The sequence below is a fragment of the Eurytemora carolleeae genome, unplaced genomic scaffold (assembly GCF_000591075.1).
Source record: "Eurytemora carolleeae unplaced genomic scaffold, Eaff_2.0 scaffold610, whole genome shotgun sequence".
NCBI lineage: Eukaryota > Metazoa > Arthropoda > Copepoda > Calanoida > Temoridae > Eurytemora > Eurytemora carolleeae.
The window spans coordinates 155,051-171,071 of record NW_019397003.1 but is presented as its reverse complement, the minus strand read 5'-3'; the positions used below and the strand labels follow the sequence as shown (position 1 = coordinate 171,071).

At 33.0% G+C, this 16,021-nt stretch overlaps 2 protein-coding genes across 2 annotated transcripts in view; one reads left to right on the top strand and one right to left on the bottom strand.

Moving 5' to 3' along the window:
* The window catches only part of LOC111711005 (uncharacterized), a gene marked incomplete in the record, with an annotated part of 9,702 nt that extends 7,028 nt beyond the window's left edge, over positions 1 to 2,674 (top strand). The window contains 2 exon segments of the mRNA XM_023485224.1: positions 47 to 84; positions 2,536 to 2,674. Of these exon segments, the coding sequence (XP_023340992.1) occupies positions 47 to 77 (31 nt within the window).
* A 3,805-nt stretch (positions 2,675 to 6,479) lies between these two features.
* LOC111710988 (poly [ADP-ribose] polymerase 1) overlaps positions 6,480 to 16,021 on the bottom strand; it is a 30,408-nt gene continuing 20,866 nt past the window's right edge. The window contains exons 26-32 of the mRNA XM_023485199.1: positions 14,823 to 14,900; positions 14,542 to 14,652; positions 13,952 to 14,075; positions 13,319 to 13,384; positions 8,290 to 8,378; positions 7,394 to 7,477; positions 6,480 to 6,890 (exon numbers count right to left, since the gene is read on the bottom strand). Coding sequence (XP_023340967.1) covers positions 6,843 to 6,890; positions 7,394 to 7,477; positions 8,290 to 8,378; positions 13,319 to 13,384; positions 13,952 to 14,075; positions 14,542 to 14,652; positions 14,823 to 14,900 — 600 coding nt within the window. The 3' untranslated portion in view covers positions 6,480 to 6,842. The remainder of the gene's footprint in view (positions 6,891 to 7,393; positions 7,478 to 8,289; positions 8,379 to 13,318; positions 13,385 to 13,951; positions 14,076 to 14,541; positions 14,653 to 14,822; positions 14,901 to 16,021) is intronic.

Here is a 16,021-nt window from a genome sequence, read left to right as displayed (position 1 = left end):
TACCCAGGTACCCTCCAGAACCCTCTAGACAACCTTATGTACCCAGGTACCCTCCAGAACCCCCTAGACAACCTTAGTACCCAGGTACCCTCCAGAACCCTCTATACAACCTTATATACTCAGGTACCCTTCAGAACCCTCTATACAACCATATATACTCAGGTACCCTTCAGAACCCCCTATAAAACCATATATACTCAGGTACCATTCAGAACCCTCTAGACAACCTTATATACTCAGGTACCCTTCAGAACCCTCTAGACAACCTTATATACTCAGGTACCCTTCAGAACCCTCTATACAACCTTATATACTCAGGTACCCTTCAGAACCCCCTATAAAACCATACATACTCAGGTACCCTTCAGAACCCTCTATACAACCTTATATACTCAGGTACCTTTCAGAACCCTCTATACAACCTTATATACTCAGGTACCCTTCAGAACCCTCTATACAACCATATATACTCAGGTACCTTTCAGAACCCTCTATACAACCTTATATTCTCAGGTACCCTTCAGAACCATCTAGACAACCTTATACACTCAGGTACCCTTCAGAACCCTCTATACAACCTTATACACTCAGGTACCCTTCAGAACCCTCTAGACAACCTTATATACTCAGGTACCCTTCAGAACCCTCTATAAAACCATATATACTCAGGTACCCTTCAGAACCCTCTAGACAACCTTATATACTCAGGTACCTTTCAGAACCCTCTAGACAACCTTATATACTCAGGTACCTTTCAGAACCCTCTAGACAACCTTATATACTCAGGTACCCTTCAGAACCCTCTATACAACCTTATATACTCAGGTACCTTTCAGAACCCTCTATGCAACCTTATATACTCAGGTACCCTTCAGAACCCTCTAGACAACCTTATACACCCAGGTACCCTCCAGATCCCTCCATACAACCTTATATACTCAGAGCTGAAAACTTTAGAATGGTGGATATCGAGATTAATGCTTGATCTCTTCTTTTTCTTAATCTCCGGATTAAATAATGCTTGTTCTCCTCTTGTTATTTATCTCCAGATTAATTGACCGATCGGGATTAAGGATATCTAAAGTTTTCAGCTCTGAGCTGGAAACTTTAGAATTGCGGATATCAGGATTAATGCTTAATCCTCTGATTTTGCTAATCTCGAGACAAACATAAGCTCGAGATTATGTTAGTCTTGAGATTGAATATTTAGATCAACAAATTGGATTCGTTTGGTTCGTTTTCTTGACTGGAAGGGCCTTCACTTAATTTCTCACCCATTTAATTATTAATACATTAGTTAAAATTGGTTACAAAAGAATCCTAGACGTATTATTAAATATTTTTCTTCGCCGACTGATTTACAAAATGGCCGACAACAAATTCTTTATTTGTAAGAAATTGCGGATTTCTCTCTTGGGATAGAATTTATTTTCAAGGCTGTCCTTGGTCAATACAATTTCCGAACTATATTCCTGCACTCTCATTGGAGAAAATAATGTACGGATATCCAAAGAGATAGAAAAAAGTGGATTAGGGACTAAAATGAAAAGTTTCCACAGTGGATATTCGGATTAAGTACTTGGGATTAAAGGTTATCCATTCTGAAGTTCCCAGCTCTTAGCTGAATGTGATATCCTTAATCCCGATCTGTTAATTAATCTGGAGATTAAATTCATGAGGACAACAAGCAATTTTCAATCTGGAGATTAAGAAAAAGAGTGGATCAAGCATTAATCCCGATTTTTTTACTCCTTGTTAGACAAATTTACTTATATTCTAAAAAGTAAATTAACAATTTCTTATATTTATGTATCTATCTATTTATGATTTAGATTTTATCGAAATCCTATAATCAATGTCTACTGCATCATATTTATATAATATAACATACAAAAATACAATAGGGACTGTAAGCATAATTTCAAGTGATCCTCCCATACACAGATGGTAATGCATGATTTACAACGGTACCCTTAAAAGCTGTGCCTGATCATGTATGAATTAGATATGCATGTTTTTGTTTACTTAAACTGCTTATTTTCGTTTGTGGTTTCTCTTCAAAAGTTACTTGCGCATTTCTAGCTTAGAAGAAACAATGGTCAAATTTAAAGAAATAAACACTTTTTAAGTCAGAAAAACGACGTTGTCTTGCAGATTAAGCTTTCAATGGTACCGTTGTAAATCGGACATTGCTATCTTCAAATGGAGGGTCACTTAAAATTATGCTTACAGTCCCTTTAGATAAGGTGATTTTCTCCAATTTCATTTAAAATCTAACCAACAATATTTTCGTGATCAATTCTTAGTCTAAAATATGACATAAAAAATTCTGCTGACTCCTTGGCTTTCTATTACCTAAGTCATCTCTTTTTATAGCATTTTTTCGAATTTTTTTTCTTCAGCTTAAGATGGAACGTTTTAATTTATTCTTGAAATAACTTTTTGATCATGTTTCTTATTTACAATAAATTAAAAAAAGATAGCTATATAAATCTGTTATGTAATAATAAATATTTATGCATACATTTATTTCAGGGTTTCCGAACTAGAAATGGCGATGTTCGATACAAAAACCTGATATCACTTCATTACTTATTCTTCTCTAATTATGCAATAATTTTCTAGATCAGTATTTTTCTTACTGTAAATTTTAATAAATGTGATATATGTCAAATATTAGGTACTAGGCTTTTATTTCAATTGTGAACGTGGTCTCATTGTAAACATTGAAAAACAAAGAAGAAAAGAATTTCATGGATTTTATGATAAAAAAATTCGCGGATTTTCAAGATTTAAAATTTTTTACAAAAATAATTTTTTTAATTTTGATCATTCATAAACCTTCCCTGGGGTCACGTGAGGTCCAACACAAAATATGGGCCCGATCGATTCAGCCGTTTTGACGTTTATTGGATACAAACGGACAGACAAGCCAAATTTATATATAGATAATAAATTTATGTTTAATGTTTGTTCTCCCATTTCTTCAAATGCATCCAATTAAAGATGGCGATAAAATGATAACTTTACAACACTGCAAACCAAAATAAGCAAAAATCTAACAGGATTTTTACATTAACTTTTTTAAAATAGCAGATAAAAACGCAAATTGCAGATTTAAAATTTTTAAGTCAAATGATAAAAAAGCGAGTTTGTGAATTAAAACTAAACCCCAAGTCGTTGTAACCCTTCTAAGTCGGTTCTAAAATTTTATGAATAACTTTTATAATTATACTAGATATCTTTGAAACGTGGAAATATATGAAAACCTATTGAAATATTTATATAATTAAATATTAACAATTTAACTGATTTATAAACTGTGTTTTACCATTTTAAATTCTTTAATATTAACATTTAATTAAGAAATCTGCCAATTTATTTGGAAATGATGAAATTTTTAAATCTCTTGTAAATGTTAGACAACAATTTAAAAATTGCAAGTTTTCAATTTTCTCTCTTCCGCTGTAACGAAGATTACGGAGTTACAAATTGTCACAATTGGAATGTCCCATGTTTACCAAAACAACTTTTAGCTAGTCTGTTAAATCTGTTTTGCTCTAGTTTCATCAGATTGCATAATAAATATGGCTTCCGCCCCCCCCCCCCCTCCCTTTTAAGTAACAAATTCACATTTTGAAGCAAACTAAAAATATATTTTTCAACTATTGCCAGAATTCTCCCGAGTGTGGAAGATCGCCTGAACAGCAACAGAATGCGAAAGTTTTGTCATATTCTCCTCAGAGGCCCCCCCCCCCTCTTAGGAGAATACTTCTGCTTTTTTAAGTTGTAAGATATAAGGAAATCAAGGAGCCGACCACTTAATGCTATAAAAAAGTAATATTTTTTACAGCAAGGATCAAGATCTGTGTTAAAGGATAGCTTGAAATCCATCAAATATCTTTTTAAATACTGAACTTTATACCAATCATTTTTTTGTGGTAAACCCCTAGGCCCTAGACCCCTAAACCTGATATCAAGTTCCGGAAACTACATCCGACTATTTCATATTTCATATTTTTATTCAACTACAAGGCATGAGATATTACAAATAAGCAATCACAATTTACTATGCAGTCTGATAAAGAGCAAATTAAGATCAAATTCTCGGACTAAAGAAAAGCTAATACTTAAAACAAGGTGTCAAGGTGAGTAACGTAAGTAGAATTCAATTAAACTAAGAACCGATAAACAATGGACATGTGAATCAAGTGACTATTTTTATATTGTCTTCAATCCATGTGGCATTTTTTCATGAACACACTTATTGCAGTATTCCAGTTTAAAAATCTGATTTCGAAAACGCCAAGTCTTGAAATTTTCAAAATGTGGTCTACAGTTTTTGTATCTTTAAAATTGACGGAGAAATTTTAAAATTTGTACAAAGTTCAATTTATTTAATAAATCAAAATTGTCTAATGTCTTTGTCAATTTTTTTTAAAAACAAAACACTTCGCAAACACATAGAGCCTCGTTTTTATACTTTCTTGGCCATGCATAAAATGTCAGAAAATAAAGACGACTTTCAAGTCGTATTTCAATTTCCATATTTATTAGATTTTTTTTGCTCCAATAATCTTGTTATTGATATTGATGGAAATAAGAACTAATATTAAACTTGAGAACGTTTTAAAGATCAAGAGCTTCTCTTTCTTCAGTTTTTTGTTGCCTTTTAGTAAGCCATTTCACATCGCCTTGTTTCCGTTAGCTATACAAATGCACGATATTCTCACAAGGAGATTATCCATTTGGTGTACCGTTCCATTTCGGTCGTCTACAGTCTGTATGTATATTTTACAACTAGGGAGGGGGGAGCAGGGCCGTTATGAGCCCCGCAAAATGGTCTCCAAGCCTACGTATTTGCAAATGATTAATTAAAATGATTTCTTAAAAGTAAATCTTAAATTTAAATAGTTATGTAGTGTTTCATTACTTCTATAATATCTACTCTTAAGGATAGTGGTAGCGCCAGGTTATTCCTTTGTTCCCCTTCCCTATCTACCCTACATTCCTCTAACCTTCCCCTTCTACTTCCCTTCCGTAGTTCCCTATATTGCTCTCTCCCTCTCAATCTTCCCCATTCCCCATTCCTACCTTTCCCCCTTCCACTTTACTTTCTTCTTACCCTTTCATTTTCCCCCTCAATTTTTTTTCCCTTTTCCCATTTTATTCGCCTTTTTCTTTTCCTTCCCTTCCTTCCTCTTGGGTTTTTGATTCCCCCCCCCCCGGCCCAAGGGGGGGGGGGAAGAATTAAAAAAATTTATAAGATTACTTTAACTGGCAAGGGTCTAATCAAATTATAACTAGCTCGGGCGGGCACGATTAAAATCAGAATTTATCAAGGAATATTTGCCGATTTAATGATTAATTGTTCTTAATTATTCCTGGTTTAAGGATTAACACCTTGAGTCTATTTCCGGTCTTGAAATTGTCCGCTAAATAAACGGGAAAGTCGGAATTGTGACTAAGAAAATTTCCAACTTGTAATACTCTTTTTTAAGATGAACACTTTTTCCAACCTTTAAATAAATAAATATACACAGAGAACTGATGTACGCAGAATTGTTCATCAAGTTAAGAAAGTAAAATAGGAAGAGGTGGTTTGTGTTCATGTATTATGTCACCAACCCTGAATTTGTCCGTAGAGAAATAGAAAAGAAATTATATCAAACTTGCTTCGCCTACTTTTACCCCTTTACAGTTTAGATAATCATTTTCCCGCCAGATATTATGTATGTTTGCACAAAGCGCAATTTATTAAAATGTTTTCTTTGCTGAATTGGGGGAAATAAGCGACTTTCAAGGGTAAGAACTTTAAAAAAAATGAACCCCCCCCCCCATCATCAAAAATCATTCCTCCCTGGGGAATTTAAAAATTTGCCTGAGCAACATCGTATACAATAACCTCGCCTACTTCATCAATAATAACTTGAGAAAACATCGTCCAACCTCTGGTACTTATCAACAGTTGAGTCTAATTAAGAAAATGGTGAAAATGATCAATTAAAATAGGTCTCTAAATATTAACACAAAAGTTTCATATTGCCTTGCGGTTTCTGTAAATGTGTATGATAAAGCTTTCTTGCTAATAACCGAAAAAATATGAAATCTTTAGCTTCTGAATGTAAAGAAATCCAAGTACCTGTCCTAATACAATATATAGGTTTAACAAAAAAAAATTAAATTAAATTTACTCCATAACAAGACCACTCGGACCATAGAAACATAAACTCTACATGCAAGAATACCTGCATGTACATGAAAAGAACACAGTATACGCAGTAAAATGCACAAACATAATTATCTGAAAAAAATAGTTTATTTCACATCAATCACTGGAATATATTCAAACTAACAGTCAAAACAAAATAAAAAATATAAAAAAATAAGATGATTTTTAAATGATAAATATTAAATACTGGCGCATTCTTCAAACTTAAAAAAAACTATTTGAGTAGAATTGGTAAGTTTTACCGTTAGAAAAAATAGAAAATATATTTTATTTTTGTAAAGGTTTAATATAGGATTACTTGTTACTGGTTCCAATTAGTAGTTGAGGTTTAAGTAAGCTCCACTAACTAATCAGCAAACTAAACTAGCTACCGAGAACACTTAAATCCAGCTTTAGCTAGCCACAGCCATACCAGCTTCCAATATTTCAATGCTTGCAGTAGAACAGGAATATAAAAAGTAAGATGGGTTAACATTTGCACCAAGAAGTTATGTTTGCCTGATACTTATTAACAAAGCTCTACAGTCTATATCTACCCCAGAGCAAGGTTTGGTTGAAAAACGAACAAACCAAAATGAATATTCAGTGAGAGCTTTGAAGATTTTCTTCCCTAAACCTTGTAATTGAATTTCATCCTCATCAAATACTTGCACTGAACCTAAAATATCAAATATTGATTTTAATCCCTGGCGCTCTCCAGGAAGTGAGGTATGGGAAGCAAATAGTTTTTCAAGTACAATAGATGGCAACGGAGAAATGAACTATTATACCCGACGTCACAAGTGTCAAATATAACAAGTTAAACGAAAATAAAAAGTGTAAAAACAGAAAATAAAGGACACATAAATTGCACTGGTTTCACTGAAATATAAGCACTTCATTCTAAAATTATCACTGTTAAAAATAATTTTGTCGGACAAAAAAATAAGTTGACACTTGTGACGTAAGAATACAGCTGTACTGAGAGTGTACAAATTCTACGTTGCCATCTATTGTACTAGAATCTATTTGATGGGAAGCAGAGGTGTATATTTAGTCAAAATATCAATTTGCCCCCCAGAAGGTATGTATGTGACTATCAGGATAAAAACTATGAAATAAAATGATCCCCCCCCCCATCATCAAAAACCATTCCTCCCCCAAGGATTATAAAAAATTTACCTGAGCAACATCGTATACAATAAACTCGTTATATAGTAGATCCGTCTTTTTAGTAGTATCCTTTACTCCAGTTCCCAGGGGTACCTAGAGATTTCTTAGTGTACAAGGTAAAGTATATGGTTTGCTCTCTGTAGTTTCCGGGAGTACATACCAGTGACTGTACTATATTTATCCTCGATTGGAGATTTGGCTAGACAAAATCATGATCTAGTTGGTTTTATCTTTTAGCTAGGCCTTAATTAAAGCGGGAGTTTGTAAATTTCGTAAAAACTAATATATTTTTTGATTAAAATTTCTCGGGAACTATCTTTAGTCAAGTGTTAAAAATGACTAAGATTTATAAGCTAAACACGCTACGAAAATGATATATTTGATTTAAGTGAAGTTTGAGTTTTCGAAATCTTATCAGCTGATCCGTCTGCATAAGCAATCTGGGCGTTGAAAGCAGTCTCTAATTGGTCAGTCAGAACAAATCAGAAGCCAACATAAGACACGGGTTTAACGTTGGATCAGGCGGGACTTGCCACCATTTTTAAATCGACGTACTCGAATAAACAAAAATTTAAAAAAATTTTATTTGTAGGCTTTCTAAAATCGAAGCAATCAACATTATTTTTTAGGCTAAATTTTTCCGTTTGACCGTCCATAAACCTTCCCTGTCTCAACAAATGTGTGACCAATCGGTTCAGCCGTTTTTAACTTTATTCCCAGCAATTATTTTATAGCTGCAAAAACTTAAGTTATACATTATATCATTTTATTTAACAAAGCTAATACATGTCCTTTCTTTGTATCAACGTTGAATAAGGCAGGAGTTTATAAATTCAAGGGGTTTCTAGATGCAGGCATAAATAAATAATAAATACAAAACTAATGAAAAATGTTTTCTTTCTTACCTTAGCTCCCTCCATCTCCTTAAATACTTCAGGGTTAGGTTCAGTTTTACCAATACCCTTGGTAGAATGAAATCCGGCAGGTAACTTCTCTAAATAATTTAAGTTTTAGAAATTTTTATCTTCTACAATACCTGTAGATATGTTTCACTTATGATGATGCAATGAATATTTCAATCAATAAATTTTCTTATCATTAAAGATCAATTTTCCATTTATAAGTGAATAACAGTCCTAAGGATCCGGATCAAAAATTTTTAGTGTCAACCAATGAGATATCATTAATATTACCTTCCAAGCCATTGAACGATAAAAGTATTTGTTTTGGGTAAAATAAGTTTTAGATATTGATATTGATAATATTGAATGGGTCCTTATTACTGGAAAGTTAAAAGAAGGTGCTAATTCAGGAATGTATATTTTATTAAAAAATAATTCCCCCTCCCCTCGCTTTATTGGGGAAATTATACACCCCTGCGCAAACTACTAAAAACTATCCCCCTCTCACCAGAAGAAAGAACAGTAAAAACCCGCGAATATTATTCGATTTTTTCTCTTTTAAACAAATACTCTTCGCAATAAGCTCTGCAGTTTCCATTATTTCTAATCCTTGTATTATTAATTTAATACTTGCAATAATTCTAGGTTTATATTATTCAATATTCGACTTTTGGGAATCTCTCATGACAATAAAAGTAGCAAAAATCTCTTATTAAGGAAATGAGTCTTAGCCACAAACTCTTTTTTTCTAATCCCATTTTCATCACAAACCAATGTTGTGGACCTTGGATATTTCAAACTATGAATTCTGTTAGATTGAATAATCTAAGTTTTATAAATCAAAAGTTTACTCACAGGTTGCGAAGATATAAGGAACAATTTTAGTTTGTGGCAAAGACTCGATTCCTTTAGCAAAAAAGTAACAAAAATAAAAAATAAAATCGAGAACTAAGAAACTTTTGTGCGGAGTATCGTTAATGCTTAATACTTGAGATCGATATACTATGTATTCTTTTCAGTTTCGATGATCAAGGTTTGATCCCTTCATTTTAGATATCCCATCAGGGTATGACCACCACGAGATTTCAAGAGGAATTAAATTGATTATTTGGAGTTTCATGCTTGATCTCGACACAGCCAACCCTTTCTATATCTTTGTATTATTTTGTTTAATACATTAAGAAAAATGTACGGCCACATAATTTCTTCTAGAAAGTCTCTTGATGCATTCCCCGTATATCCTTCGAGTTAAACTTAAATATTAGTATTTAAAACAATTTGAAGCAAATATTGAGTTGAGTCGAATTGTCTAGGTACTATCCCAACCAATGGTTTATTATTCTTTGCCACGAGGAAGAAAATAAAAAGATAAATTCAATTTAGGCGAGGATAACACAATACAAATACAACTATGAGAGGTTGGGAAATAATGTTTTGATTACAAATTTTATTTGTTTGAACAGTGGTGCTAAGAATGGACCTGGATCCAGATCATGAGCATTTCTTCAACCAAGGCTAAATATTCGTTTTTTTTTACATTAGATTGTTTTAAAAATTCCATTGACGACGCCGAGAACTTCAGCTAGTAAATATTAAATTTTGAAAGTAAAGTCAGGTTCAAATAGAAAAACTATTTATTTTATTCTTCAGCAGTTTTAAGGATTTAAACTTTAAATAAAAAGTTTGAAATTCTAACTTGCTTCATATCTTAATTTAAATTGTACTGCAAATTCTGTGCTCTATCAATAGTTTTTTATTCTTCTTAACCCTATCCTGATTGGGCTATTTTTGTCTAATATGGATTGGGCGGGGTTTAACCCCCCCCCCCCCTCCCTCATGATTTTGCCCTTAAAGTCGATATTGGGAGTGTGATACATGTCCCTAGTCCAACTTTTTAAGGTCTGGCTTATAAAAAAAAATTATATCTCTAACTTTAGTATTTAGGATGCATAGAAGGATTTTAAAAAAGTTGAATAGGTACGTAGGAAAACTGTTCAAAAATAAATAATTTACTTTTAACAAATATTAACATGTCACACATGTTTTACTTATTTTTCAAATATATAATTTAGCCCTGTAGCTTAATTAATAAAAAAGTTATAAACCATTACTGATTGTTTAAATTACCGACCCGCCGTTTGACCGTCCCCCACCCTACCCTATACATAAAATTTTTTTTAGCAAAATTTTTTCACAACTTTAAAGCCCCCCCCCACCCCATCAATCGTAATAGGGTTAAAATTAATATGAACAGAGAAGAGAAATCTATTTACTTCTTATTATCAAGCAAATAAACATAAAGTAAAATATAATTTTCGGAGAAAAAAATTAATATTGTAAATCATTTGACAATAAGCTTATTATCAGAAGTATGTGTATGTTAATCTTTCTGGTGAACCTTAAGTATTCCAATCTAGACCGTATAAAATAATTACATAAACGAGTCATTATTTTGAAAATTTTAGACAAAATGATCTTCTTCATTTCAAATTAATTTTCTATAAAAAAGGTTTTAGAGAATTGATCCTAAGCGGGATAGCCGGACATAAATATTGCAATACATTTTTAGATATTTTGTATTTTGTAATTATCAAAAAAAAAATCCCTTTAAATCGTGAAGTTATTTATCATAAAGTTTGCAAACAATAACTCGTGTAAGTGAAGGCGATGAAACTAAAAATTTGTGTGTCCTTTTGCACACGTAACTTGAGATCTGAAAAAACTAATAATATATTGTGCCTGGTATTTGACCAGGGAGTAAGGAATAGAATGGAGATATAACTGACGCGGTTCGCCCTACCATATGATTATACATGCTTTGCAGACGGGTACTCCATTTGTATAAGAAATATTTGTCTGATGTACAATTACCTCGTATAGAATAACCTATTTTGAATATTTTTTATACAAATGGAGTACCCGTCTGCAAAGCACGTAACCGCGTCCGTTATATCTATCTCCCTTCTATTCCTTACTCCCTGTATTTGACCCTCAGTAACAAGTTTTCTTTATAATAATTTAACTAGAAAGGAATATAATTGTATAACAGGTTAAGGAAAGTTCAATTATTAATTATCATTTCTCAGTTGCCTGACTGCTTCCGAACAGGGCGGACCTATCCTTGTTGACCTTAAAAGTCAATATGATGAAATAAAAGGAGATCTACATGGATATTTCTAACTTTTATTTAATAAAAACGAAAGTTTTGAAATAGTTTCCCAAGTGGCATTAAAATTGGTTGGTTTAGAAATTAACAAAAGGAATAAATGACGACTATTTGGGGGGACTTCATGGGAGTGATGTAGAGCTTCATGTTGGTGGAGTAGATCTACAGGAACTGAAACAGCAGGGCTTATCCAACCTAGTAGGCAGTGATCGCGGTTTTATCATGAGGTGGAGCTTCATGTTGTCTCTGGTTTACATGATAAACTGGGAACCCTTCGGGTAAGCACGTCTGCTGCTTACTGAGTATCTGCGTCATCATCATGAAGGAGTCAAGAGGCTCCCTGTGTCGGAGCTGTTACCAGCTCAACTCTCTAAACTTGACTCACTGACTGACTGCTGGGGTGAGGAGCTGGGAGGAGCGGGGATTTGACATGTGGCCACTACATGGAGGAAATGGATAAACACGTCTTGAAAATAGGCATCGGCATTTGAGTCGGTACAATCGTCTTCCTTATATTTCGAATTTATTTTAACAATCCTATGTGGATCCAGAATTACAGCTGGAGAACCGCTTAGTTTAGTTACGCATCTTGTATCCTACAGGGGAAGCAAAAATTGTACATAGATTAAAACAACTTTATCTTCAGCTTGGTGCACTGAAATAAGGAGTTTAACCCCTCGTGGATATACAAGCCATGCACAACGATACTGGTTTTTTACTCGACCAGACGCGAGGACTGGACTGCTATGGAAGATTGCTCTCAAATGAGCTTTCAGGGCTCACAACTCCCTATTTTGCATAAGGGGTGCAGTCATGAGTTTTCCTTAATTCCCCTAACTGGGAAACAGTAAAAAATGAAGAAACACAGGGAGCAATCCCCTAAACCCCTTTTCCTACAAATCTCCTAATCTCTCTCCTCTACCTTTTCCACAACTCGGATGTTCAAAGGACTATTTGGAAAGGTCTAAAAGTGCAAAAACAAGATAAACAAGAAAAAAGAAGAAAATTAAGGACAAGAAAATTAGAAGAGTTGTTTTAAGCTTTACGCTATTTTTTTTTTACCAATAGTGAATGAAGACAAATACAGGATGGGTGATGTCCCACCCCCTCCGTTCAAAAAATCTTTAGGAAGAAGTTTAATGATCTAAAAAAATGTGTAAAGCAAATCCAAGCAAACATGTGCAAGCAATAAATACAGAGCTGACATTAAATACCACAAATTGCCTGGTCAGCTTTCCAAGAAAAGAAAACCAGACAGGTAACTCAAAATGAATACAGACAGGGTTCCGAAAAAAAACAAGATCTTTTTAAAAATAGTAATCCTCGTAAAAGTGGTTAATTTACAAGAACGTCCTTTTTTTAAATTAACCAATATATGATGTAAAGATGTATGAATTTCAGATATAAATCCATATCCCAATTCTATAACACTCCTTAATAATCACATATTCATTTCTTAAAAGTCTTTGAAAAAAATTGTTGATTAATTCGATTAAAAAATGCCAGCCAGGCATTATGAGGACATAATAAGGCTGGTGGACTGCTTTTGTAGCCACTTAACACTGGGCTACACTTTTTTAGTTAACGGTGACAAGGAGTAGGGACAGAGAATAGATTCAATACCTATTCTGTAACCAATTTCGAAGAGCCAGCCTAAATTTGTTTTATGTCTTATGTCTTATGAAAGATGAACAAGAAGAAAGCGAAGAAGAAAAAGTATAATAAACAAATCCGTAAGTTTAAAGATTGTTGAATTATAGACCAAAACACATTTAATTTCAAATAAAAGAAACCAAATGCTTCTCACTCTGGTTAGTTCGGGGTGCCATACCTTCTGTAAATTGTACATTGCAGAATAAAACTGACCTATAAAATCTGCTTTGGTTCTCTCGTACATATTTCCCAGGGCAACATCACACAACATTAACAAGCCTAACAAACATAAGAGATAGATAATATGTGATAGGTAAATATACTAGGGGTTAACTATTTTATCAAAAATGTCTTTTTGCCCCAACAAATAAATGTATAAAAGTAAATTAGAAGCAACATTTAGAAAAGAAAATGAAAAAAATAACGAATTTAAAATGATGGATCATAAAGATTCAAGAAATTTATTTTAAAAAAAATATATTTAAAACTAATCTAATACTTTTCGAGACTTCATCAAATTCCGTCTGAAAATCAGAATTTCCTTTAACTAGTTCCAATTTTTAAGAGTTTCCGATGTCGGCGTTTCGATTCAAGACGGATATTTGTATACACATAATGATATATTATGAGGATTAACTTAACTGCTTGTGAATTAATCTACAAGAAAAGAAAATATCTAAATATGTTAGAAAATAAGAAAAGAGCTCCTGAGATCTGACCATTTAATAGATTTCAAATAAATATCAAATTTATTTCGCATTTCCTTATTTTATTAAAAAAAATTTGAACTAATTTGATTTGTTCCGTCGGAATTAATGAACAATAAAAAGTTATTCTAATCCTAACCTGTATTGTTGGTTCTGTTTGTGCAACAGTAGTTGGCGGACTTGGATACCATATCTGCAAAGTAGAGACCTTTCCCGAACATGTATCCAGTAACAGGGGCCTCAGGAGGAGCGATACGTAAACCCTGAGCAGAGAAGAAAAATATTGAACCTATTCTTACCCAAGAAAACTTCATAATAAAGATATCAAACTTGAAGACTTAAAAAACACTTTCAGTGGCTTTTTTTTGCTGATCCATCACCTTTCTTTTTCATACATTTTAAAACAAGGGGAAAATTTTAAAATAGGATCTAAAATCATATTTTTTAAGGGAAAATAACTATTTTTATCTCTTTTTAACAGGGAGACGATATTGCACCGGTCACGTGAAAGAAGATATATGGAATGTTTACATTTCAACCCTGAAAGCAGGGATGCAATGTAACATTTCAACCCAAGGGGTGCAATGTTACATTGTCTCCCTGAAAAAAGGGTCGCAATGTAAATGTCAGGGATTGAATATTATCAAAATTATATTAAACATTAGAAAAATGACTTTTCACAGAAAATAAAATTGGTCCTGTAAATTAAAGTGTAATATTTGAATTTACCTGAGAGAGGATTCCTGCAAAGTTTGTGGTTCTGGATCCGTGCCAGAGCAGGGTTCGGTTGGGCAGAGCTTTAAACGGTTTGAACCGTTTCTCCTCATTCTTCCTCTTCACCTAACATCAATCAGAGCTGAGCTTGTAACTTTTACATAGATGACAATAAGTTGAACGCATCTCTCCTCGCGAGGAGAACATGGCTCATTCCGACAATACAAAGGTTTCCAATGATCTAATTAATTTTGAACCATGTCAGCGATAATAGTTCCAAACACAAATAATAATACCTTAAATATCTGATCAATTTCCAGTGAATATTGAGTGTGAGTGGACGCATGGGTGTTGGTCACATATTCTTGTAATATCTAAAAAAAGACAAAAAAATAACAATTTGGCTAAAGAAATATTTTCCTAATATTTTTCTTCTTCTTCTTTTAAGTTCAATAATATTGTTGCCAAGGAATTAATTGAATTCAGCGAATATAGAATCACCTCTATAGCCTCAAGAACTAGTAAAATCAGTTGATCTTAGTTTAACTACCTATCTTTCATTTATACAGGAACTGAGGATTTCCCGCAAACTTAAATCTAATCTCTATACCTTTGCTACCCGGTGATTAAAACCGCTGCTATTCCAACTGACGGAATTCATAGTTTGAAGTGGGTTGCAAAGATCTAGTTTGAAGTGGGTTGCAAAGATCTAGTTAGAAGTGGGTTACAAAGATCTAAGGAGTTAAAAATTTGAGTTTATGGCTAAACTCAGTTCCTTTACCTCTATCTTAAACAATATGGATTGAGTAAAATGTTTTAAAAGAATGATCTTTTTTCTTCGATTTGGTCCAGGGGATTTAAGGAGATTTATTGAGATTGAAGAAATCTGTCTGAACGGAATTAATGAAGAAAACTTTTAAAATTTAATCTTTAAATCTAGGAATTTAAACAGTTTCATTTGCCATCCTTATGAATAAAAAATTCTAAAACAAAGTTATTCTATGATAAATATATTGCAAAATTTATCATAAATGAAATATTATTGGAGTATGAAGTACCCGATAAAAACTTTATGATCACTTTTCTTTTGATCTTCTGTCAAAACTGCTCTTGTTATTGAAACTATTGCATGACACTAACAAGGCATAGAATTTAATGAAATAGCGTTGAAGTACCAAAGACAAATATTAGAGAAAATGCACAAAGTTGAGAGAATCAAATTCAGAGAATGCCAGAAATTTGCTTTCAAAATACAAACGTTAGCTAAAACCTTCCTCATTTATTAATACTCATAGAATTTAGTAAAAATAGAAGTTGCTGAGCTAAAGATTTTAGGTGGAAAAATGATCTACTAAAGTTTTCGGAAAGTAGTTTTTAACTAGATTTGAATTCCTTTTATACAAAAACCCTGTCTATCCTGAGCTAGGTTTTTGTTTCTACTCAACAGGAATATTAAATTTTACCTATCCTGAGCTAGGTTTATGTTTACTAGACA